The sequence below is a fragment of the Nipponia nippon genome, unplaced genomic scaffold (genome assembly GCF_047370975.1).
Source record: "Nipponia nippon isolate SJK-2023a ecotype South Korea unplaced genomic scaffold, ASM4737097v1 scaffold_6, whole genome shotgun sequence".
Classification (NCBI taxonomy): domain Eukaryota; kingdom Metazoa; phylum Chordata; class Aves; order Pelecaniformes; family Threskiornithidae; genus Nipponia; species Nipponia nippon.
In genome coordinates, this window is record NW_028262380.1 from 30,366,193 (window position 1) to 30,393,799 (window position 27,607).

The 27,607-nt window shown below is 42.6% G+C and overlaps 1 protein-coding gene across 4 annotated transcripts in view; it reads right to left on the reverse strand.

The window, feature by feature from the left end:
* The window catches only part of LNX1 (ligand of numb-protein X 1), an 85,182-nt gene that overhangs the window by 25,995 nt on the left and 31,580 nt on the right, over nt 1–27,607 (reverse strand). For 2 of the 4 annotated variants that reach the window (XM_087738032.1, XM_087738033.1), the window contains exons 3-5: nt 10,554–10,795; nt 8,799–8,954; nt 3,176–3,331 (exon numbers count right to left, since the gene is read on the reverse strand). In XM_087738032.1, the coding sequence (XP_087594158.1) occupies nt 3,176–3,331; nt 8,799–8,954; nt 10,554–10,795 (554 nt within the window). The remainder of the gene's footprint in view (nt 1–3,175; nt 3,332–8,798; nt 8,955–10,553; nt 10,796–27,607) is intronic. The other 2 variants (XM_009474244.2, XM_009474245.2) reach the window with 1 other exon arrangement.

Below are 27,607 nucleotides of genomic sequence, written 5' to 3' on the forward strand. Positions count from 1 at the left end.
GACTAGGTATTATGCGTGGATGTGATTTATACTGAGTGGGGAGGAAAGGATACGTATGTTTGCTGAGTGGACTTGGAGGGGTCTTTTTTTAATTAATACATTCAAGCTTCCTTTTTTTCCACAAAACACAGCCCCAAACCTTTGATGTAATCCAGACAGATGAAATCTACTTAAGAAAAAAACCCCTGTTACACATGTTAATATTTTAAGGGAACAAAATACATTTTTTAGCCACCAGAGACCCCTCTGAACCAGGCCACAGTTCCTTGCTGGCCCTAGGCCAGATGGGCATGGACACCTCGACAAACCTCCATCCCCACCGTGGTGGGCTGCACACCCTGTCTCACTGGTAGCTTCCCAGGCTGGCCTGAGCAGTGACAGCCCTGTTTTCCTCCATTTTTGGTGCCATAGCTGAGGACCTGGTGCTTAGCTTGTGACATCCAAGGATGCACTCTTTTACCTTCAGCTAACAGAAAGGCAAGATTTCTCGGGCAACCCAAAGCAAACTAGTTTCCCTACCAGACTCTTCTCCTTGCATCACTGCTTGAACTCTAGGAAGTCAGAATGACTGGCTCTTACTGCGATGTGTCTGTATTAAAACCACAGTAAGCTCAAGGTGCCTGGAGGGAAAGATCTCTGCTGGCCTTGGCAATCTGGGTGTGGGGAAGACGGACTAATGGTGGGCAGGGGTCCTTTTTGTATTTGTAATACACTGGATAAGAGTATCCTCTTCCAAACCCTGCTTTTCAACTGGCATGTTTGCTTTCACAGCATGTCACAAATACTTTCTTTCCTTCTAGGTCAATTCAAAATTTTAATCCACGTTCAACAGTGAGCAAAGTTGAAGTAAAAGCACCAGTGAGTTTTCTAGCACAGGTGTATAAGCCTTCAATTATTTTGAATCCCCCACAGGTGAGAGAAAGCTTTTAAATTTCTTGCGTGGCTGTCCAATCCAGCGCTTATATGAAAAACCTGTAAGTTCAAAAATTAAGTGCTAATATTTTTTCAATAACCTATTTTAGAAATTAAAGTACAGTGACTGTTACTGAATAGCAGTGAAGTGTTAAATGAAAATGAACAGAGCAGTATCTGAGATAGAATAAATATTTTCTACTACAGAATTAGCAGGCAACAAACCAGCAAGGCACCAAAACCTTTTGGGAGAGAGCAAGGGGAAAGAAAGAACAGGAAAAAATATTAATAAACACCATGTTGCATCCCTTACCACTTCTTTGATCATATGCTCTTCGGGGCGGGAAGCTGTCTTCCTCCACGTCTGTAAAAAGCACCTACCGGTAGCACAGACTTCGACTTTGTGGTTTTACACAGAGTTGACAGGCAATAAAAGTCTATCTAGATAACTATACAGCCTTCATCAACCTAACATCCAAGTATTCATTTAGTTTATACTCTCGTAGTAGCAGTTTCTGTGCTAGTATGGGTTTGCTTCAGTTTTGTGCACAACTTTAATGTCTCATGAATAGAAGGTGCTTTATTTTAGCCACGCTCCTCTATTTTCTGAACACTGTTTGCCCAGCTTGTAACTTGTTCACTTCTCTCTAGCCTGAAGGGTGGATTCACTCCATATAAATCCAGGCCTCTAAGCCAAATGCATAATTTGGTGATCTACTTGCTCCGGCTTCCTTTATAGTGCACGGGCACCCAAAGGGAGTGATACTCGCTTCACTGCTAAATCACCTCTGGAGGTGCTAAACTCTCTCCATTGCTGTGTAAGAAGAAAGAGGCAATTAACTCTGGCATCTCAGTGGGGTGCTTAAAGTCAGACGATACAAGTATTCCTCAAAAATTACCAAAGGCCTGATCCCTGCATCAGAATAAGCATCTACATTTTACACTCTCATTGTGGCTGTAAGGGTATTTATACGTAAAAATGCAAATTATAATCTGGATCCCCAGATCACCTCTGCACGGAAATAGCACAAATAAATATCTCTGTGTATTTTGCAGACTACCAAAGCAGTCCTATATCAGAACTACTTCCATTTCCCATTGCATGATGATTCACCTCATGTCCTACCAAACTTTGCTTTTTTGACTCAAACAGTCATTCTCCCATAAGTCATTCCGCAAACTTTTCTAAAGGAATTACCCAGTTACATTTCTTGACCATGGAGAACTGTGGACTGAACAAGCTATTGACACTCTCATGTTATTTCAATCTGTAATTACCCCAGAGCAAAATCAGAGCAACGTGGCAGTGAACAAGTCCCTACACTTATGTAAGACTTACATATGTGTTTATATGAGGTATAAACTTATATAAGTTTCTTTGCATCTTGAACAATACCTTAACTGGTTTATTAAGTCTTGCAGTAGCACTTGGCTGACTTTCAAAATTACTTTATGCAGATTCTTTTAGAGGAATTCTTAATACCTAATTTCCTTCTGAAGTGTGCAGTCTACAACAAAACAAATTTTTCTTGCCAGTCTGCAAGTCACTAAGGTTTCTCTTTTCATAGTTAGTAGGACGTACTGCCTCACCTCCTGTCTTACATTTGGTTTGTGTTCTTTATTGAATATAATGAAGAAATTGCACCATTTTCTCCTCAGATGGGCCAAGCACCCAAAATAACTCCATGATCCCTTACTTTCTGCTCTCTTCATTGAAGACTTGCCTCTTGTTTTCATCCCAGACATATACAGGAACATTTGTCTTACCAACAACCTAGACTGTCATAAGTGAAAGGCCAATGCCTATTTTGATAATCTGACACCGAGTTTGACAGATTAAACATATAAAATACACAAATACATATATTTTTTGAATAAGAAAATTCACGATCACTTTTTCACCAAACCATCTGCATACATTGTGTGCAGTTTGATCAAAACCTACCACGCCTATTTCAAGATGATGCCGTGTCTGGGAAAACAATGTCTTCAACTTGAATTTTCTAATGTATATACCATACCCAGAAGAGGTGGACCCTGCTCCAGCACCTGGTTGCATACAGTGAATGCGCCCTCAGCAGCCCAATTTAAGAGACTCCAACTGGGTTGAGGACTTGTACCATTCACGTACACACAGCCTGTTGTGAGGCTGGAGCATCAGTTTGCACAGACCCCATTTTCCAGCCCTTACACTCTTAATTAGAATTCTCCGTTCTCTTTGACCAGGTTTTCCAGAGCAGGAAAACCCAGGAGTATTGCATACCTTTCTTTACCATTTTATATTTCCAGTCCTTAAATATCGAAGAGCTGCTGAATCTAGAAAGAAGTAAACTTTCTGTCTTGTTTTTGGTGATTCTTGCAGGTTTTCCCACAGAGTGTTGTGTTTTTGTCACCGGGGCTTGTATGGAGCATTCTGAATCTGTCAATATAATAAAATGTCATCTGCATTCAGAAAGATTGTGTGTGCTTTTTCCTCAAGCAATATTTTCCTTATATTAGTGTGCAATTTTATTGATATTTTCACACGTCCCATTACAGTAACAAATAACATAGGAGAGACCAGCTTTACACAGTAAACTCCACTTGTCTGGTATGATGTAGGACACCGAGCACTCGTTAGTGTAGTGGCCATGGGATTGTAATACAAAATTTTAAGGATGCTTAATACTTTCTCCCCACAGTTTATAATATTAATGGTAGTGTTCCTTCGGTCCTCAGGTTTCGGCTGACTTCCATGTGCACTGTGCTCCTTCTGACAGTGCTGCCATCAGAGTAACTTCTGCCTCCATTCCCAGTATCCAGTGTGACAAAGCACTGTGTAATGTTTGTTATGACTCTTGAGTCCAGATTAATCAACCATCACTGTAAACAAAACTTGTGTCTCAGGTTGCAAGTCCTTATTTAGACCAGAAGGTCTGACTGATGTGAGATGCCAGCCCACTCCCACAAATAAGGCTATCTGCAGGGACACACACTTATGCTTCCCAGCACCAGGTCACGAGAATTTAAACAAAGCTTGTGTAACCTGTTCTTGGAAAATTCTTGTGTCTGTGCATTTGCACGGGTGCAGACTTCATTCTGCAACTCTTCCTTCCCAGTTGATTCTCATTTAATGTTTCATTCTCCCAGCGGTTTGCCATAATTTTGATTTAATGCCTTCCATTAATTCTCCAGAAATGCTGCTCCGATGCAGGGGGCAGGTAGAAGGCAATGCCAGCTCTAAGGTCTCTTCTTGCTTGTGGACATTCCTCTCACCAAAGGAGTACCAAAAGAACTAAAATGAAACTGTTGTAGAGTTGAATGTGTCTCAAAGGAGTTGTGGCTATCTCATCTACAGCAGGCAAAGTTTATCGGTCTGCAGTGGAGGCAAGGCTACAGAGCCAATCTCTTTCTTCTGGAAATTGCCTGGCTCATCGTCCTAGAGCAGAGTGCTTTGAACCAGTTCTGTAAGATTTCCAACAGCTGTTTTGGGAAATCGGAACTGCAACTGAATAAAATCGGGGGAAAACAGGAACAGCGTGGGTTGCTGCATGGTGCAGCCTTCCTGAGACAGAAGTTGGGCTGCACTGTGTTGTCCTGGAGCTGGATAAGCCACTTTCTTTTCTGCACATAGAAAGCCTTAATACCATGAAATGGTTGATAATTAGACCCATCTGTGTTTCACTTACCTTCTTTTTCTTCATGTACCTTTTCCAAACATTGAAGTACTTGTTATGTGTATATATATATATATATAAAAAAAATACAACGGGGCTTAGACTGAACAGTAGGAATGAGATACACCCATACAACAGGAAAGTCTGTTCTGTGGTCCTGCCAGTGCCTGCCGGGGCTGGCTTGGTCTTGACTGCTGCAAAGCAATAACAGATGGTAGAACTGCACCCACCATAAGACTAAGAAGAATGAGTTTGACTTTGAACAACATTTGACATCCTCAAGCAACCATAAATTCAATTTCTTTTACAATGGCTTGACTGCAAAATGGAACTGATGAACGTTTTTGAAAACCAGCAGCATGGCTCCCTTTTACTGTAAAACTGTATAGAGGTTTTTGCAATTGCATTCCCAAATTCTTTCCTCCTAAAGCATTAGCTGGTTTACTACTTGTATTTGTAGATCAGTTTGAGTAAAGAGTGTATATATATATATATATATATAGTCTTTCTTGGAAGTGAATTCAAAGAGTGTGGTGTCAAACTAAGAGCACAGTGGTACAAATAAGCATAGCAAAGCTGGAGCAGTCTTTGCTTGGAGGTATTTTATCTTTTAAGTCAATTGTCAAGGTCATTTACACTAGTAGATCCAGTCAGAAGATATTACATCCTAAATGCATCAGTGCCAGAAGGATATCCCTGTCACCTTCCCTCACATCTCAGAATGAAACATCTCTTTTAAACTTTCCTAACTTCTACTTCAGGCCTGGAAAGCTATTTGTAGCTGTAAGTGCTATTAATGAGATTACTCTCAAGTAGATATCACAAGCTCGGGTGCTGCACTACAGACAAATACTTCTTTGCATGGGTTATTTACAAATGACCAAATTATTAAAAATGAGAAAATCTTAACGCGTCCTTCCCCCAAACGTTTTCTCATCAGCGTTTGCACTTTTCATTCACTTCTAACATCTTCTTCGGTTTAGAGAATGAACAGTTCTCTGCTGAAAATGTCACCAAATTTTTTAAACAGAAGAGCAAAGAAAGCCTGAATTATTTAAATCCAAAACGGGTGCATATGACATTGTTTAAACAAATCAAACCACAGGTTGCAAAGGGAAATCATGAAGTAATCTTCATAGTGCAGGACTGCTACCAGCTCCAGGTATAAGATAGCATTAAACTGTAACTATTTCTCTGCTGTAATTATAACAGAAACACATTTGCTGTTATACATCATATTTTTCAGTGTCCATGGGTAGCAAAGGAGTTTTCCAAAACCAGTACTGCATTCAGCTTCAAGTTAAGCAGAATTATGGTTATTTGAATATTTTTCCTCCCACATCAGGAATGATTATTTTGTTTTGCATGCTCATAGTAATATTTAACTGAGCATTGGCCCAACAAACATATCAGCTTCAGATTAAAGGCATGTACACAGTCTGCAGTGGGCAAATAGTTAATTTGACATCAGTGCTGCTGATGCTGACGGCCAATACATAGGTATGCACTACGGTTTTCGTTCTCAGAGCTCCTTTGACGAAAATACAGGCAAAACAGATTAAGCAGAGACATCTGAACTAAGATGAGGGAATTCTGAGAACTGGGGACAGATGGACTATAATACATTGAGCTTTGCCAGATGATCTGACAGCTCCTTTATCAACAAGAGGTTATTTCACTCTTTGCCCACTGTGAGGCTGGCACAGTCTCAGCTTTATTCTGCTCATGCAGTGACTGAGTCTGATGAGGAAAGGAGCCACCAGAGAGGTGGTGAGGTGCCGTCCAGTCTCCTGGAGCCATGAGGCACGGCTAAGGTGTGCTCTCAGGTGGTCCCAGGCATGAGCCTGTGAAACTTGGGGCAAGGTAGCAGCAGGAATGGGTGCTCTCACACTGGGTGTGGGGACTTCTGAGGCTAGGAACCACCACCCACAGGAACACCTCTGTTCCCAGGAGACCAGAGTGGCAACGGGGAGACAGACATGTGGGGCTGCTTTCTTCCAGTGGGTTTGGGCTGGACCTTTAGCGAGTACAGGGCAGAGCATATTGCAGCTATCCCTAAACTGCAGTCCAACTGCAGACTGCTCAGTACAGCTGAGGATTTTTAAAAATAAATAAAAGAAGAAAACATACAGAACTGGAGAAGAAAACAAGCCTCCAGCTGGCAGGATGATGATAACTGCTACAGAAAGAAGTTTATTCATTTGCTTCTCCAACAAGAAGAAACACAGAAAGCCTTTGAGGAGCCATTACACAAAGCACCTGTTGCAAAGGACTGAGTAGAGATGGTTGTTAATGTTGTATTTGTACTGCTGCAAGTTACTTGCTTGCATTTTTTTAAAGACCAAATTCCTGAACTGTGTAATCAAAATGCATTCTTTGCATATGCAATTAATATAGTAATTTAGGTACCCAGCTTCTGTGATCTCATGCGCAAGAGTAACTGCTCATTAAGTAATTACATGCCTACCTGGTTTTTCCAGCACAGTAGAATATATTTGGAAGTTTACAGGCAGGCTTGGTGCAGAGGAATGAAACCACAAGCAGAGTCAAGGACAGAATGACAATCTCGACACTGCAAATGGGACCCTGAAGTGGCAATCACTTCAGGACCCCATTATATGCCCCTTAAAAAGGAGACAACAGCGCTTTTTATTCTGCTGGAAATGTAAAGGCCAGTGTCATCTTCACACCTCCTTCTGTTACCATCTGGACTGCGCTGAGTTACTGGATAGGTACGGTCGGCATCCAGATCATCCTCACACACTCTGGACATGGAACCACGCTTTCAGTGGAACAATCAGTAATGTCAACTATAAGCCTAGGTAGCAACCAGTCATAAAAATGTCTATGCCCCATCCCGACAAGGTGTCTTTTGAAAAGGATGAACTTGAGACATGCAGAATTTCACTCCAGCTGAAGAAGGGCAAGCTTTTCTTACAGTGGATTGAACAGTTGCTAGGGAATGAGAAACATATCCATCTGCTCAAAGAGGGCTGTAGACAAATTATTTGCAAAATTTTACTTGGGGGAAAAAAAATAAAATACTTGGGACACTAAAGTTATTAGTGATGTTTCCAGGCCAAGGAGCAGATTCACATTATGTTTATGGAAAAGGTTCACTATTTTGAATTATCAGGTTTTATTTTGGCTACATCAGCAAGTATGTGGACTAGGAGAGTAAGTACCAAGAACACAGTAACGTAGTGAAAGTCTCCTGAAGGAATAAGCAAATAAAGCAGAAGAAATATTGAACACTGTTCTCCAATTCACCACTTCAAGAATAATGATGCCTAAACACATCATTTGGCAGCCTTTTGTCCTTATTTTGTGTGGGTTTCAATGACAGCTTGAAATACAGAGAAAAGGGAAGTTGGGTATTTTGTCTTCTTAAAGCCCTCACCCTGGACGTTTGATCTGGGAAGAGAAATGAGGTGCTGAGGCATCAAGCAAAGGAATAATAAGCTCAGTGAAGACCTTGATTGAGATGATGATTCCCACTCTATCATCACTTCCTCTTGATGCATGAATGCTAATGTTGGCTTCATAATTACAGTCCAAAGCAATTAGTAACATTTGCTTATTGCTTTAAGAATGCCAAATGTTAAGCGTTACTGCCTGCCAGACCCCTCATTCTTGACCAAGTCAGACAAACTTGCCTCTCCCCCCTGTTTAAGAGCACAGCATTCTTACCTCATCACCTGACTGGCTGAGGTAATACAAGTCTGTCATGAAGGATCCCACAGAAGTGCTGGAATAATTACAGTACTTTGCACTTTCATACCATCCTCCCACTGGGAATTTCCAGTGTTTCATAAACATTAGCCAAAACTGATGAATTTCCTATAACGTATGATCGCTGTGATGCGTTTGCTTTAGGGGGTCAGACACATGCTGGTGAAGCCTCTTCAACAAAATGATAGCACAAATCAACGACAGCTCCAGTAATAGATCCCAGATCCCACATCCCGCATGCTAGATACCGGGCTGGCTGTAGCATGCAGGCTGTTAGCAGACAGCCCTACTTGAGGTCCCCCACACCCCAGCAATATTCTTGCCTGCCAGTCACTAACAACTTTTTAAAGAAAATAAGGAAAGATTGGGTCTTCTGGTTTTTTTAATCATGCACAGCCCACCACATGAAAGGCATGTAAGTCATGGACATTGAGTTCCCACATGGATACGGTCCCCTACCCTATTTTAAGTGATAACACAAGGAGAACAAAGCATTACCTTCCTCCCCAGCAGCAGAGTTTCCAACAGTCTCCCTTTCCCGGTCAGCCTGGTTGGAAACCGCGCTTCCACTTTTTGTCCTTCGAAGAACACTGAATGCCTTGTTTATTTTTTTAAAAGATCTGCTTCTTATAGTGGAGCGTTCAAAGTGTCGAGCTGCAACAGCAGGAAAAAACAAATCAATACAGTTCAGCAGTTCTGGGCTAGAACCGCATCATTTCTGCAGCCATTGGCATACGACAGAGCATAACAGCAACAGCAAGGCTGCCTGCACTTCACCTTTGCACCCAACTCCAGCTGATACTCCAAGGCTGCACCCACCTGAATCTGCGTACAGTTATCCTACCTCTGTCCCACACCCTGGAATTGCCACCTCCCCTGTATCTTTTGCCAGCCACGCACATAAATCTCCTGTGAGCGTGGTAGCCCGAGCGAGAACAAGCCTCAGTTGAGGCAGAATCAGCAGCAATCCCATGAAAAAAGCATATAAAAGGAAGAAGCACTGCCCTTCCCAAGCTATATAAGTTTGGCCAAAAAAAAAGCTGGAAGCTGTTGTTAAAAACTCTTGGAAAAAAAAGGGCACTACTGCCTCCAAACCCCACAATGCTTCCAAAGCCACCAACAACAGCCAACAGTTTCATGTCAAAAATTCAAAGATTATCACGTGGGAGGGACCAACTAAATCACATCTTCTAACTTGGGTAAGGCAAAAAAAAAAAAAAAAATTCATAGTAGTTTCTAACATGTCACTCTTTTTTCCATCCTGGTGAAGATACCTTCGTGTCTGTTACTGCTCTGTCTCTTCAAGCTCTGCATGCTAGCCAAATATTTTAATCTAATAATACAGCATTCCCTCAAACTAGACTTGGTCTCTAAACTCACTAAAACTGTCAGGATTTAATTTCATTCTGATATTCTCTTCTTGCCCCCTTCCTTCCCTCGCCTCTCTAGCCCCATGCACACAAGAGGATAGCACTGCTCATTTTTCAGTCTTTCTTCAGCCCTTCATCCATCTCCCCAACACGGAGCTGGTGCAACACAAGGTGGGATATTAATTTTGCTTTCAGAGTCCTCAAATACAAGCTTTGAACTCTCCATTAATGCTTCCAAGTCTGCATTTGGCCAGGCTGTGTTTTTCAAATATGACACTCATCAGAGCTGGGTGCAGTGTCACAGGGTGAAGGATCAAGGCAAGGTTTCCTGGTGCAACTTGTCCCTGACCGTGGTTATTTCAGCAGAACCAGCTCCTCTAAGCTGCACCTCCCTGGGAGGCTGGCAAACATCCCCGAAGCTCCTAGGGCACTTCTTAAGGTTTGTTTTCCTGCAAATACTTGGCAACTGCCAAACACAGTTCCCAACAGGCTTTTGGGTAGGTGCCCATGGCATGGTCTGTGGGGGTTACTTGGGCCACCAGGTTTTGGTGACGTCATTACACAGCTACACCACCTCTCCGGCACATCACACATGCCATTTGCTCTTCCAACTGAGCTGACTTGCCTAAATAATCTTTCTTAAGACCTGCAGTTTGCATGTGTGCAGCTAGTCCATCTTCAGCTTGATGCTGCCCCCAGCTAAGCAAATTGGTTTTTCACCTCAAATCTATTGGGTCACTGAGTGCGCAATTTGACAAGCCATGTAAAATTAAAGCTTTCGCTCTCCCTTTTTTTTTTTAAAGCCTCCAACAACATATGTTTCACAGAAAACGAATGCTGAAAGAGGCCACCAGGCTCTGAAACCATCACTTTTAGTTCTTACTTCTGTTTCGGTTGCTGCGATGCAGGTCTCCGGGGCTGCTGCCCGACTGGCTCTCCTCAGAGGTGGGGCTGAAGGCCGGGTTCACCAGCCCCGGCTCATCTGTCATTAAGGCGATGGCCGCAGCTGCGGAGAGCTCAGGGCCCAGGGCGGCTACTGCTAAGCTGGAGTCATGGTCCGGAGAGCAGTCTTGGGAACGCCTCTTCCGTTCCTTAGTAAGGCCATAGTGGGATGCTCCTTTACATCTAAGGAGAAGGGAGGGAAAGGGAGACATGATAACAAGTTGTATTTAAATGTTGCATATTTATGGAAATTATCCCAAGCCAAGGAATCACTTGGAGTACAAACTGTGACTATCACAGTGGCCGATGAAATATGGACACTTAACAAGAGGGAAAAATGCCAGTAGAAGTAGTATAATCGGAATCAAACAGAAGGAAAACTGTCCTCCAGATTGGCTGAATTACCACCTTACATGGAAAGACTACTGCTGGTCAAGAAAAAAGAGAGAGCTGCAGCCTTGCCTGTAGTCTCATGTGTATAAAGAGTTACTGTGGATACAAGAGCACAGGAATAGCAGGTGGCTAATTAAACCAGAGGCTCCAGTCCATAATTTTCCCCTTGCCTCTGATCAATGAAAGAGAGCAGGGTGAGGCCTGATAGCTTCTCCAGGTCCGCTGGTGAAATAAAAGGCACCTTACTCAGCCCTGCACCCTGACAAATCTTCCCGGTCACCAAGCTGGTCACACCAGGAGCACAGCATTGTGGTCCTTCATGCAGGAGAGAGGCTCTGCCCTTCAGGTAGAGGCCAATGCAATTAATGAAGGGAGGGCTGAAGGCAAGTCAAATGCCTGGGGACAGTGGGAATCGAGTCCCCATGCAGTGCCCATACAGACCATTTACTACTTGAACTGCACCTGATGAATTATTTTCAAATCCAGCCATGGAGATGAAGTTTCCATCTCTGCTATTCCAGCTCAGTTGAGACACTAAAATAGAGGAGTCATCACCTTGATGGAGGAAGAGTTGCAAGAGGTGGTGGGAGGTCCCACTGGCTCCGCAGCCCTGCCAGAGACAAGGAGGGAGCTCAGGGCTCCCACTGAATGACTGAGCCCAGGTCCTCAGGCATCAGACCAAGGCCGTGGGGCCAGCCTGGGACTTCACCAATTTGGGGAACTCAAGGCTGGTTCTAAAATAATACCGGAGGAAAATCCAAATCCTAAATCCTGACTCAACCTCCGCGGTGACAAAATGTACCGTTTCTGGTGGAGACATGTAAGTTCTCAGAAGAGCTGAAGATACAGCATTGTAGGAGGCAAATTACAAGCCTGTTTTGAAACCACTTACTTGTGGTTCCAACTCTCTGCTCTAGATTCATCCTAGGCAGCAAAGGCAGGACCACGCATGGCATTTCTTTCTTAAGACTTGTTAAAAAAAGTCACTTGAATGAAATTAAAGGTCACTGTGCTCTTCATAAGTCAGTATTTAATTAAAGCTATAAAATAACTGAAGAGACAAAGTAGCCCAAGGACATAGCACCTGTGACTTTTCTCCAGCACCACTTCTGCCCATTGCCCACCCACTAGAACCTTACTCACTACATTAAAGAAAATAATCTGCCTTTTAATCATAATCTAATGAGCCTGGCCTACTTTCAGTTGCTATTATCACTTTCTTCATAGCAAAAGCTAACTGATGACTTTCATAAAAGTGCCCTGTAGGACGAACTCACAGAAATAGCTACAGAAACCCTTAGGGACAGAAGCTCTTCGTAATATATGGCATGCACAAAAGGCAATGCATAATACATACAGTACACAACGCTAGTGGCTGAAGTGTCAGAAAAAGAAGTAGCACAACTGAACAGAGGCCTTGGAAGAGAAATGATTTATGGAAGCAGTTCCTGGGACAGAAAGATGAGATGAGGACAAGTCACAGAGCTCTCTATATCGGCTTTGGAGCAGCAGTTTAATTTCTCTTACGGTATTGGCTTTTTATGAGAGACAATTGAATTAAAAACTCTTTTTAGCACTAATTTATGATTTACCATCATTTACCTCATACTGCTTCTGACAACTCTCATCTTAAAGAGGGGAAAAAAAAACCCAACCCAAATTGTATCATACTGATGCAGCTGTGTAAGTGCTTTGTATATGCTTTAAGGTTTGGATGGGAATGACTGTGGCAGAAGTTATTTCTAAAACCTTTCACAAGCAAAAGGAGGTGTCTCAAAAGAAAATACTCTTGTGGAAGAGAAGGTTGGTCAACTATTTCAAAAAGCCAACAAAAAGCTATTTGGGCTACATATTCCAAGATGAGACTGCAAGAATAATAATGTAAAACAGAAAGGAAGAGCTCTCCTGCCTCCACAGCAGGCATTTTCCCATTTCATCCTCCCAAAAGAGGTCTGACTTCTTCATTAGCTTGAGCTGCTGGAAGCTGCACACCCTGCCAGTATCCCACACCCCGGCAGGATGCTCTCCTTTTTATTTCATGGGGAGCAGAACCACAAAGGCCTCCCCCTCTTGTAGCCTACCTAAACTTCTCCAACATAGTGTTTTGGGAAACCAGCTCCCCAATATCCTTGACCTCTCGCACTTGCAGTGGGGTCACATTTACTAATCCAGCCTATGAATGCTCAACAAAATAGTTAAAAATAGTCTAAAAAGCCACCACAATGAAACATACACAAGGAAATGCCTTCAGGGTGAATTGTTTGCTGTTCTCAAAAGACAGTCTCTGCCTTAGGGAGATCCTGCAAAGATTCAGAATATGATAAGTGATATTCCTACTCCACATTTTATTTTATTTTCCTCTGTTTTCACTATGCCAGTAAAGTTTCAGCAGTTGATATTAGGGTACCAGCCTTGTGAATGGGTCCTCAAAAGAAGATCTTTTTTTATTTTTAGTGTGTTGCATGAAGGTCAGCATGAAGATCAGAAGAGGCTCTGCCCAAAGGTTGCCAGCTACATGGATTCAATTGCTGCCTGGTGCCCATCTGCACTTCATTACTAAAGCCTTCACTTTCTGTGGAAATCCTCGCTCGATGCTGCTGGCTGCACTGCAGACACCCAGTTAACGGCATCAATCCAAAAGCAATGAACAGAAGACAGTTACTTTGAATGTAGAGAGGGCTGACACAGTTTAAGATGTGGCTTATTGGAGAAGACAAGTTGTCATGATACAAAGCACAAGGCATATCTTTCTAAATCTGCCAGAAATAGTTAAAAGACAACCAAAGCTTGTCAAGCATGAGCATTGAAGCTATTTCTTAAATAATTGTGGCAAGCATAAATGAACACAAATCAAGCCTTCTTTCTCAGGTTAACAGAGTGTCCTTGAAGAAGAAAAAAAAGTCCAAAGCCCTCAAACTTGTAATAAAATCTGCAACAGCATCTCTTCACTTTCATTGTTTTCCTTGTGCTGACACTGCTGTGATAACAGAAAACAGAAGAGACGACTGTCTAAGTGGAATCATATTTATAGTGTCTCAGCTACGTTTTTCCATATGGTTGGATTTGGCTCCCAGAAAAGAGAGATCCATAAAACAGCCACATGCCAGTACTAATTATCTCTCTCACTGTGATTATTAATCAGCTGCCTGATTTACAGCTGGAAGAGTGGGATACCTGATTAACGCAGGCCAGTCAGAAAGCAAACCCAATGCTGTCTGGTGGCCAAGGTGAACTACAGATTTATGTTCCTTCTCAGTCGCGCTGGACAGTGAGTACATCCGTGCAGCTGTATGATACTGAAACAATTTGAAGGCCAAAACTGAGAGAGATAAACAGACATGAATAATGTGTGCTGTACAGTTCATGCCATTAAAGTAGTGTCACTAGGTGCATATGGGAAATTCAGAAAACGGTTTCTTCTGTTTGCACAGCCTCTTTTATGAAGCAGAAATGTGCTGTCCTAAATACTGGCCGTATGAACTAACCAGTAGGCAGTGAAAGGGCAGTGGCAGCTGCTGAAACTTCACCTGGGGCTGCAATTCTGGATGGCATCAACAACGGTGGCTGCGGGGCAAGCCTTGCCCCGCACCCTGCTCCACACACAAGGGAGGCTCTGCAGTCCAGTCCTCAGGAGTAGCACATCCCAAGTGCTGGAGCCAGGAGATCCAAAACACCGTGGCTGCTTTAACTTGGTCCTACCATTTGTTAAAACAAGCTTGGGTCAAACTCAAAGCCCACAGAAACATTTCCACGTTATTTGCAAATTCACATGAAAACAGTGGTTTGAAAACAGAGATGTGTTTGCCTTGCAGCATCCCTAATTCGCACAGTGTAGCGAGGAGGGCCTGAAAGTGAGGTTGACCTCAAGGATTTCCATCAATCAGGCTGACACAGGGGCAAAACATAAAGGCAAAACATAAACAAGGACAACTGCATGGATTTTTCACCTCACTTCTAGTGATCGAAATGAAACAAAATCACAGGCAAAAAATATACATATATATTCGTAACGCATTTGCTCTTTTTAAAACACTCTGCTTTCTATCTGTGTCACTTCACAGGCTGCCCCTCTTTCTCCCTGTCTCACACCTGACTGCCTGGGCATGAAACAGGAAAAAAAGTGAATCTAGAGAGCGACGGTGCTTGTGAGCCAGGTCTGGCACAGCTAAACAGAGCAGAAGCCCTCTCTGCCCAGTTCCAGCAGTGCTTTCCCAACCTCACTTCCAGCGCACTCATATTTTGGTACTGTTTTGCTTTAGAGCAGCAGCAATGGACACATTGTCTGAGTGCAATTAAGAATAATGTATACAAAGCACTTATGATTGCCCAGCAGAAGAAAATACTGCATAATGGGCTGTCATCACTGATCCAAAGCTAAACCCTGATGAGGGTAGACAAGTATGTTTCAGCTCTGCCCTCACTGCAAGCAGTCTCATGCCTGTGTAATTTGGGCTTGACGCAAGCTGGGATCAGAAGTACCAACAGTGTGTACCACACCCCAGCTCCATCACACAAAGTCCCCCAGCTGCCCTGGTATCCCCCAACTGATCTGTTGGAAAGGCTGATGGAGGAACTGAAGGTGCCAAGAAGGAGCATTTTGGATAACCTTGGGCTGATAACCTCACTTGTGAGACGTGGTGAGAGGCTCCTGCCGCATCTGGGAAGGAAGGGGGGATTTGAAGCAGAGAGGTTGACTCACAAGAAGGTGTTGGCAATTCCTGCCCCACAGGAACCATTTGCACCGTGAGTGCATCAGCAGTGACTGTAGCCCAAACATAACCCAAGTACCAACCATATGGATTTCAGGCTAAACACCTAAACTCTAAAGCTTTCTGAAACTCCATCAGAAGTGAGTGAACTGACTTGGTCAGTTCTCAGGCAGAGATCACACCAACTCTTCTGATCTTACTTTTGCCAACCTTGCACCAGGAACCACAGCAAAAAAACAAAAAAAGACCAAGGCATCTAAACTCCAACCAAATCCCGTGTTACGGATCTAAGCTTGAAGGCAGCAAATGCACAATCTCCCTTCCAGACCAACCATACCGGTGCTTAAGAGGCCAGAGACACCAACATCTTCAGCAGTGAAGGTGACTAATACCTTGCTGCTCCTTACACCCAATGATGTTGTATCATCCTCGTTCAGAAACCTGGCTTCTGTGAATCCTGGTCCTACATGCAAAATTCCTCTTTTTTGCTACATATGAAAATCAATCCTGGAACTGAGGGCTTAGCAGCAATGCTTTTTCCTCGGTCATTCTGAGTTCTTTCAAGGATTAACCGCTGCATGAACACTGCATATGAAAAACCTTCATAAATAAGTACCTGATTTATTTTTTTTAAAATGCATTTGGCTTTTCTGCTTTTTATAAAGGATTGTGTCATATCAAGAGCATTCCTCAGGCTACTGTAATCACCAGCTATGGCTAGCAAGGCCCTGCCTACATGAAACTTTCCTCAATATTCATAAAGAAGGGGATAAACTATCTAAAAAGGAAAGCTTAATCTCCTGGATTATAGTTTCCAGCCAACATTCGCTGAAAGTCACAAAACCTGCAAAAACTTTGTCTAAATGTGCAACTAGAAACAGGCTGTTCTCTGCACTTGCACTTGAATTCATAATGCCAGCAACACTTCTAGATGTTCACCACTGCTGTTCTGTGTCCTCTGTACCCTGGCATTGATGCACTTGGGTATCCCCTCCCTGATGGTCTCCCTTAGCACACTGTCAGAGGCTTGCCATCTTGTTCGGGAGAAAAAAAAATGCTCATTTTTCACCTAACTTAAGTGGGAAATTGTCCCAGTTACTATTACTCTTTCTCTTCAATAACCCTATAAACAACAGCGTTTGAGAGATAGCTTCCTGACACCTGGGGCATCAGGGCTGGCTGGGAGGGAGGCGCGGGCTGGCGGCTTGACCCCTGCTGCCTCCGGAGGGTTGAGGATGAGTGATTCCATCCTACGCCTCCATAAACACCACTCTTCTCCATGTCAGCACGGAGATAACTATGATAGAAGTTCAGATGAGGCAAATGGCTTCTCAGTCTAGCTGTCAGAGAGATTTTCTCATGTTATTTGCTTTCTGTTGTCAACGAGAAACCTTTGCTAAAGGATAAACACATAGTAGGTTTAGAAGGATAAACACATAGTAGGTTTAGTGGTTCTATATTTCTGCATTACTACTCTATAAATATTTATGAAGGTCCTCATAACATTTATTTCTTTAAGCTAAGTTATTTAGCTTAAATACTTTCCCACAAGATAGGAAAAACCTCTCAAATATCTTTTTTTTTTTTTTTCAGTTTAATTTCTGCATATTCCTGTTATGGTTTCCTTATGGTTTTTGTTTTAATGAAGCCATCGTAATTCAACAAACTCTGGAACTACCTTACTAGTAAAGCCCAAAGATGTGCTGTGTCCTGTCTGTAAAGATCTGACCCCAGGGAAGGGATGTCATTTTTACTATGCTTTTGCACTATAATGCTGTCAAACAAAATATATTTGTATATTATATAAGGAACATGTGCAGGGGTATCTGTATACTTACACTTCCACGTCAGCTACTCTGTACGAATTTGGGTACACCACTAGAAAAAGGACTTATAGTTCCCATAGATTAAAAAACATGTTTTCTAAGCATATGAAGAAAATATATATTGAGCATTCTTTCTAATTACTATGTTAGTCATCTGCTACAGTGACGTACTCCCATTTCTGTGATTTGGTTGCAAACATGGCTAGTGATTTTGGTACAGGCCCTTGAAAGTACTTTGCATTGGTGAAGGATGGAATTGCAGTTCAGAGTTCAGTCCCCACAGTTCCCAAAACTACCAACAGACAGACAGACAGCCAGTGCCAGACAAAAATTGAACAAGAATTCAATGGAAACCAAATCCCCACTTTAAACTTGACTGCTCATACTGAGGGAAGGGAGGAATCTCCAGATTTCCTACTAGTTTTCAGAAAAGTTGAAAGAACTTGGAACACATTTTTATTCTTAAATAAACTGTAGAGTTTAAACTTCATGTACATGCTACCAAAGTATCATGTAACATGTGGTCATGTTTAAGCTTTTTTTCCCCTTCTCTTTAAGCAAAAAGTTGTATTTCAACCACTATCATCAGCTTCTATTATGAAATCTTTTAAAAGGCCCATTAACCTCTATCATGGGAACAGGGAATTGGAAGAAATAGGTAAACAATACTAGTTGCCTGCAATTGTGGACAAAAATGATGACTGGGATTATTGTGCAACGATCCCAGTTGTTGTTGGGACTGTGTACAAATTGTTGGTTCAGATCATGTTCTCTCCCTCCCCTGACACTTCTTCCAGGCCATTACTCTGTCACTGATGATTTTGAAACTACAACCATACTGATTTCTCTTCAAGGTTCAAGCATTGTTTCAAGTTCTAGTCTTAAACTATAACAACAAATTGCAGCTGTCTTTCACATAGGGGAACGGAGCTGTAAATTGCTAGAGACAGCTGAGATGGGCAAGTCAGCATGTGGCCTGGAAATGCCAGCTTCTTGTATGGATTAGCACAGCTTCTATCTCATGCCTAACACAACTACTACTTTAGAGAAGCTAGTATTCACAATTGACTTTGTGGCTTCACCTTCTGTCGCCCCTTCCCCACCCGTGCCCAAGCTCTGAGAATGGACAAGGGCAGCAGCAGCCTGTTCCCACTGCTCACATAAGGCACGGCCTTGGGTTGCTGCTACAGCTTCTACCTTTTCAATGCTGCCTTTAAATGTAATGCTTGTAGAACGCAAGCAGAACTCGAGCAACAAAAATAAGGACTTATCCAGGCTGAAAGACTGCAGTCAGCCTATTAATCATTATTTGCTCCTAGATTACTATAAACAAACATTTTTCATCACAAGGAAGTTACTGGCCAGAAGTACAGAACCACACTGATTTTGTGCGATGCAAAACAGCAGCAGTATTTATTTACACTGAACTTACTCAATTAAATACTGAAGCTCCCCGAAAGTGAGCTAATAATATCAAACATATCTCATACACCAGCTGACACAAACAAGGAAAACAGAAGAGCAGCACACTCTCTCTCACTCTTGTTAGGTGTTCAGATACTGACACAGCAAGGAACCTATGAGTATCTGGCTAGGAGAGTCAGAGCAAAATAAGAGGGAAAAATAAAACATGTGGCACTAACATTTTTGAGCTGGTGAGAGCCTGTAAACCTTGCTGATGGCTTTTAGTGCTTTTAGCATTCAACAGCTTATAATACATCATTTAAACCCTCTAATCTTGTTCAAGTGCTATATTAAAGTCCTAAAGTACTAAAAACTCCTCTTGACTTCAGTGAAGCTGGAGCTTGATTGAAACTTTACCAGGTGCTTTCATCACCTTCCAGAATTGCACCATTTTCTACACAACACACTTAAAAGCTTCAGCCTTCTCTGCTCTTGAAGAAGAGTAAAACTGGAACATTGTTTCAAAAGAAAGTGAGAAAATTAGAAAGACCCCCAAGAGGTTTCTTTATGGAAAACTTGGGTACTTATCAATACTTGTGTATTCTTTTATCTACAATTGGCATGCCCCAGGGAGCAATTGCATGCAATGTGTGTCACTTGGGTATTTGGAAAGTAACGTAGCACTTGCCATCAACAGCTGTCAGATTCATATCAGGTTTTCAGGTCCATCCAAGACCACTCAAAGAACAGCACTGGTACTCTGCAGGCAATCTTGACCACTGATTTTGCCTTATACTAATATAACAATAATATAACCTTTTCACAGTAGGAATTGAGATCGCATGTAATGAGACTGCAGCAGGATAACTGAATATATTCCTCATTTAGAACTTTAACTGAAAAGTGAGCCTAAGGAAAATCACAGCATGTATATCCAAAGGCTTAAAAAATATTAATGCTGATAAAATCGAGCTATCTGTGACAAAAACAACAAGTGCAAGGACAAGGAAATTCTTAAAGCATTGCAATGCTATACCTCATAATACAGCACAATCCAATACACTGCGTTTTACAAATTATGTAGATACACATATAATTAATGTTAAGAATAAACATTCAGTCTGTTGATTCATGTGTTTTTCATGTTTATTGTTCAGTGTTTTGATCACCGGATTATATTCAACAGGTATAACTAGTCTCCCGGAACATAGTATCTCAGCATTGTCTTCCCCACCTATACCATAAAACCTTCATGATGCAGCGTGCAAAATATGCTTGCAATGGGACAAGGGTTTTCTTTTTTTTAACAAGAGTGACAATCTCAGTGTAACCCAGTTCTTGCAGCTACAGACAGAAGAGCCTGCCAGACAGAAACTTTGTATTTACACATACTTAGCACACATTTCCTTTTAAAATAAAACTAATTACAATATCTGCTATGTCACAGGCTAAACAAGCCAGCACTACTGAGAGCAGGTTTGAGGCTTCTGTTGGCACAAAGCAGTGACACACACACATAAGTTTCTAGATGTAAAATAATAAAAAGGGAACATTGCATTCAATTTCAAGATGTTTTCAACCCCAGGCTTGGGTTTACTAATATGTTCTCCACTGGAATTTGAAATTACAGGAAACAATGGGGCTGCAGCCAGTAAATAACAAATGCTGTCTTTATACCCTCTTACTGTCAGAACATGCTATGGACAGCCACCCACAGCTTTAGCTCTGGTGACACTTGCCTCTGACCTCAGTGATCCAAAAGTGACATAAGATCCCTTTTAGGTCAGCATGGGTACCTAAATTACATTGCTAACACATCTTGATACACATCAAGCTCTGAACACATACTCGCTTCCTCATGGGGAAGGTCAGAAAAAGGAGGTCTCAGCACGCCTTCTCAGAAGCTGAAAAACCACAGCGATCCCTGTTGGATGCCCATCTGAGTGTTGAGCAAACATCTCCACCGCCATGCCTAAGTAGCGTCTTAAGATCTCACAAGTGTTTCCCATTTTAAAAAGTAGTTCTCCTGTCTTATCAAATCCAATGTCTGATATTCAACGAGGACCCTGAGTCAGTCCTATAAGAAGTAAACTGCATGTGACTCATGAATCACTCTGTCTTTAAACCCTAAAACAACACGGACTCCTTGTAGGGGTGGGGAAGGAAGAGTACAACATTTCCTGGTGTATCAGAGAGCTCAGTTTCCAGGATTTCAACCTAAATGAGTATTGACGCTGGCATAACAAGTGCATAAGTCACACTATTGACTAAATATCTCATTACACTAGTTTTTTTGTGAAGATAACATAGCCAACAGTACATTTAGCTAGAAAAACACCATTCTGGCTTCTACTCCTCCTGGCTCTGCAGTCTTCCCTTTGCATGTATGGCTGGAAGACGATGGATCAGAGGGGTGTTCCAGGCCAGTTTTCAGAACAAAACTCCCCAAACCCATTGGGCATGCAAAAATCTTCATTGCTTGTGGTTTTATGGATTCCATCCACTTGAATATGAGATATTTCAGTGAGATATTTCACCCTCCCATTAAAATAAACACACATTGTAAAAGCATTTAAAGGCTCCAGAAAGTCCATTTCCAGCCACAGCACAAGTATGGCTGGAATGTTGTTTACAGTCTTCTGAAAGTTCACATGGTAGGAAATCCTCACTTATGCAGTAAAAATTGTGAAAAACACTTTTTTTTTAATCACCATTTTTAAACAGAACTATCAGAAATACTTTTAACCTGAATTCCTTTAGCCAAATCTGAAAAAAGCCCAATCCACTCAGCCTTCTCCCCACGTAGCTACCTACGGGCAGTGCTGCACTCAATACCACGAAAAGCATCCAAAAATGCAGCAGTGTGGTTTCTCTCGTGTTGTACATGGACCACTGTCAGCACTAACTTGGCAAGGGAGGCTGACGGAGCTCACACCCTCACACCTCAGTTTTCAGGAGTGCTCTAACCACTAAAGCTCAGGTCAGGTTGGGGTAAGGCTAATCCCTGCTCCTCCTGTTGAAGCTTATTCAGAGAGGTGGATTAAGCAAGAGGGAGCCCGATGCTATCGCCAAATGAAAAACTGCTGCCTGGGGAGGGAGAATCTGAGTCCTGCTTCAAAGGTTGCTTTTCAGTTGAAGTTAAGAGAGGTTCATAAGAAAAGACACTGTCCTCTGTTAGTCCGACCAGTGTCTTGGGAAAAAACTGGCAATACCGTCTGGGCACACAAGCCCTCCTTCAGTCTGAAGCTGAAGAAGTGACCTTTGAGGCTTCAAATATAGGTTGAGAACCTCTCCATAAAAATGTGTCTTGTTTTCTTAGACCACCAGGATTTAACTGATGAATCAAGGAATAAAATGCATAAACTAGGGCGGAAGCAGGAATCAAACCCCAGAAACCCTTAATTACAGAAGTGCGTACCATATTACCAACAACACAAAATGGATTTCCCTGACAAAGGCAAGGATCACAAAATCACAGAACAGCCTAGGCTGGACAGGACCTCAGAAGACCATCTGGTCTAACCTTTCATGGGAAAGGGAGCCTAGATGAGATTATCTAGCACACCAATTGCATCTTGAAAACCTGCAGTGATGGGAAATCTACCATGCCCCTGGGGAGGCTGTTCCAGTGAATGATTGTTCTTACAGTAAAAAAAGTAGGAGAAGGAGAAAATAACTTTCGCACCATATCTTACTTTAAGCCCAAGTTGCTCAGGCTGTTGCTGCTTCATATTCCATAGCTTGCAGATGCTATAGGCTTCTTTAGGTTTTCTTAGCCACTTCTACTCTCTCAGATTTCATGCTATTTTCGCATAGTATAAATAACAAAAAATGTTTTCACTCTGTTTTTTACTTTAATTATTCAATTAATTAAAAAAAGTTCAGGGTAAGAGGGAGTCATCTCATACTGTCCTGTTAGAAAACACATTAACTTATGTACTCTTCCTACTAAAATACATATAAAAAAATAAAAATACATATGAAATATATAGAAAAAAAATCCCAAAATGTTCATTAGGGAGCTGTTTTTTCATTGTCCCTATTATGCCACTGCAGCCATGGGAATTCAAATATTCAAGCTCTAATAACTATTTTAGCTTTCAAAGTTAAAAAATAAACATCATGGATGCAGCTGGGCACCTAGCACACCATGGGCAAACCTGGGCAGCTGGTTTGGAGAACTGAACCTTGAGCATGAGCTGCAATTATGTTCCCTCAGGTAATCCAAGACGGTGGCCTTGCCCCTGCTGTCCTAGGAGAGGCCACAACCTGCTTAACCTTGCTGCACCCACAAAATGGGTGGAGGCTGTGCGAGAGACTGCCTTGAAATAAATCCAAATCCTGAATTCTCTGTGACAGTTTGTGGCATCTGGGTGACTCAGCCAGCCTCTGTGCCCGAGGCTGTTCCAGCCCAGGCTGCGATTCTGTTAACACAGAATCACAATTTAAGTAGACTTGGGTCTCGTTAGCAGTGATGATGGACCCCCGAAGGAAAACCAAGGTGGCATAGGAAATGATGTCAGTTCATTATCGGCTCTGAAAGGGGGATAATTACATCCGTGTTCTTCAAACTGAGATGACCCTGGTCCTTCAGAAGGGAGCTAACCTCCAGCAGCGTGCTCATGCCATGCCTCATCACCTGCTAATTTTCAAAGCAAAGGCACTACCCACATCATGACTCAAGGTGACCCAAGCCATCACCAACAGACAGAAACTCCAGCTGGACATCTAACTGGTGTCCAGCAGACAGCAGCATGCTGGGGGTATTGGACATGTTCGCAGCCCAGATTCAGATATACATAAAACAAATCCTACTTGCTTCATGTAAATATTACTGCAACAGCCGGTCAATGCAGATGGCTCATTGAGGCAAACTGACCAGCTTTATAACACAGAATAACCTTACAGCTACAAGGAGGAAATTTTATCTGGTTCCAAAATATCTGCCCTAGCCTGACATGAACATTGAGGATAAAAAAATAATTGAGTAGACAGGCTAAACAAAACTAGTAGTGCATTTAAATATTTATACTAGCAACTGAGACATGGGTCTCTGTTTTATTATTTTTTGCAATGCAGTGGTTGGTGGTTTACCTATCCTCAGCTGGTTGTACCTTCTGAGGAACTCCTTACTTGCTCCTGAACCAAATTCACTTCCTGGAGGGGCAAAGCCAGATGCTCAGCGCTCAGTACCGTGTGTTTATAATGATGCCATATGGAGGGAAAAGAAGGAGGAGGAAGAAAGGGAAAGAAATACCTAACAATTTAGTGGCTGTAAACAGAACAACAGCCTCATGGCAAATTATTTTACTTCTTTAAAAGCTAATTGAAGCTGCTACAGCATGGGGGGGGGGGGCTTTGCTGAATACTAAGATACGGGCATTAAGGAGACCTTCCAAAATTGAGCACAAACTGTTCTGCAGAGGCTAAACACGTCAGCCCCCAGAGATGGTGCTGCTTGCTAAGGGATTGTCTGCAACAGGGAAGTACATGATTACTATAGTGGTTGTGGAATGATACCTTAGCCACACTATGTGTATTATATGTGTAGAAACACACATCTGAGAATAGCTTCCTTGGAGACATCCCTGTTCCAGAGTAAGAGCATTCACCAGAGAAGCTACCCCAGAGTAAGAACAGTACTGTCACTTCACACCCAGCTTTATTATAGATTAACTACCCTGTGTGCTCAAATCCTCTTTTTTGGGATAACTTCTGCCCTTTCTTCCCTGCCCTTTCTTCTGGGCGCCAAATGGAAACTGTGGGATCTCTCAGTGCTAATTTTAGGTGTTAGTTTCCTGATGCCACTGCACCCTGTAACTCCAGGTTCCGCATCCTGAGCTCCTTTCTTCACACTAGTAGTGGCCATGTGTAATCAAGGTATCAGTACAATCACGGCTTGTTTTCAAGTCTACAAAGGTACCTGCCCATTTCTTTAGCCCACAAAGAATCAGGTGTAATGAAGCACAGACATTCTTGACGATGGACATAAGTAACGCAGGGAAGTGAAGCAAGAGACCCTTCTGTTACTGGGGGAAAACAGATCAATTTTTTCTTTCCTTTGATAACTTGTTTTCTGTTAATAAACATCTTAAAAGTATCATTTTAACTCTGTTGCCTTAGTAAAACTTCAGGGGTAAAAGGATGTCCCGACTCGGTAGGCAGACTTTTCTGACAGCATCCTTTATAAAAGAAGCTAACTCCATAAAAGGCAATTCATTGATCAGCCGTGTCTAGCAGTGCTTCAGGAACAGTTAAGAGGTGATATTGTCCTGTGGTTCAAGCTCTGGAGCTCTGTGAGAGCCGGGGTCTACCCCTCACCATGCCACTTCTTGAAAACAAGTTACAGGTTCATTTTATTTCATGTGTAATAAAAAGTCTTCAGGGCTTACTATGTTTTTGTCCAATGTCTCCCGCAACACAGATTTGGCTCATTTGTGGGTTCTTTAAACTGCCATAGCACAAAAAGCAATAAGAATAAAAGCAGTCCTGTAGAGCCCTAACTGTAGGAATGGCACTTTTATTCCCCTTCAGATACCTCAGCATCTCTAGCAAAAAGGAGAGAGGGGAATGAAAATAACAGACAACCATCTACCTTCTAAAAGCACAAAAGAGGTTGGGACTGGAAACAAAGCTCTGGAGCTGTGGCCAAGTGTTGCTAAAGACATGGAATCATGGATCACGCAAATTTTTGTGCTCAGCCCTGGACCTGACAACTCACCACTGGCTTGCAAGGGCGAGGACCATTTCTCTTCAGTGTGACTATTTCAGAAGACCTGGAAGGAGCGCTCTTTGCAAAGGAGTCAGAAGGGAGAGGAGGATAACTGCTTCCCTGGCACAGGGGAGCATAGGCAGCATAGCTGTTCTTTTTGGAAATGTCAGAGAGGAAAAAAAGCACTGAGGGTGTTGTCATCGGCAGACGGCACAGTAGGTGATTCCAGAATAATGCTTCACACAGTCATAATCTTTTCTTGAAAACATTGCTCAGGAAGCCCAGGTCTGACTAACTTTACAAATAGCAAACACCGCTTGAAAAACAGACATGTAAATTATAAAATCACTTAGGATCCAGTTTCCCTGTTTCTCTCTGACGAAGGAGAGCACAGGCGTGTCTCAGCACAGATGCTGCAGCTGAGATCGCCCTGTATCAGCCCTCTCCTGCCTGGTCACAGCTATGTCCAGGGAATGCTAGCAGGAGGATTTCAGGCCATACCCATGGCTCCACCTCTCTCTCTTTGTCTGCCCCCCTTTGCAAGCTGCCCGCCAAGGGAAGGTCCATGCAGGGCCAGTTGTCTCACCAGCGCCCACAGACAAATAGCAAAATGCTGTCACTGGGCTCTGCAGGACATGACGCACCTCCGTGGGCAAAACATGATCTCAGGGTTGTTTTGAAATCCTGCCGGTGTATGCCCATGCAGGGAGCAACAGCACCTCTCAGGTGGACGGACACAGGGCTGCCTCCTGTCGTCCTCAGCGCCCAGGGCATCCCCAAGCGGGAGAATGGGGACCGAGGGAGGGAGGAGTGTCGTACAGTGCCAGACCTATCCCACTCTTGAGCACTGCCAGGGGATGGGATAAAAATTGCACAGAAGCTTTTCAAATCAAGAAGACCCAAACCGTAAACCTGAATTTCCCTGCAGTCAATGGAAAAAAAAAACCAAACCTGAACCCTCTGCTTCCCTGTGCCTGGGACAATGAGGCAAAATGGAGATGCCAAAATGATTCCTGCTTCATCCCCATCACTGTGGTCAGCCAGAGGTGTGGTGAGAGGGGAACAGGATCCATCCCCAACCTATAGCTACACCGTTCAGCTTCTTCAGTAGCTTCCGAGACAGGTAGCAAGTCTATTCACCCTCTAAACCCCTCAAGGCCTTCTGTGGTATGTGGATGACCCTTACAAGGACTAGACTCAAGGCTGGAGGCAAACAGGGACGTTTCCGTACTTTTTGCCCTTTAGCTGCAGATCTGCCCATTCAGTGGCGAGTCGCTATTTTATCGTCAGTCCTGCTACTGTCCTGAAAACATCCTGCTTCAAAGGGACTTTCTGGTCAGTATTAAAGTCATGGAGTTTGTGCCTGCCAATGCTAGGAGATAAATTTCAACAAAAAACCAGGAGAAAAGTTACAATTTTGTAATATCTGTTGTCATGGAGCTACCATTTTCACAAGGGACAGCAAAAGTGGAGTCTGAGGTTTTACTAAGCTCCCACACAGGGGTGTGGGTTTCTTTTTGTGAGGGGGTTGTTACAGAGATTGCAGAATTTGGAGTCTATGACATTTTATTTGGATTGTTTCAACTCATTCACCCACACTCCCTCAAGAGATGTTCTGTTTTTTAAAATTGCTGTTTCTGCTAAAAACAATGTGGTGTGAATCAGTGTGGATTTCCCTCCAAATATTTTTTCAGATCTCTACTACTTTATCTCTCTGCTATATATATGTAAAAGATAGATGTTTGGCCATGTACACAAAACCTCATTTTCTTCCTAATACATTCCATTGAATATCAAGAGAGTCATTTGCTGAAGTCAGTGGAATAATATCTGTATAGAACTAATCTAAGTGAGGAAAAAATCAAGCACGTTGATATTACTCTTTTCACTTCTTCCATCTTCCATAGCTTCCTCTGTCTGAGTACTGAAATAGCAGATAGAGTAACTAGAG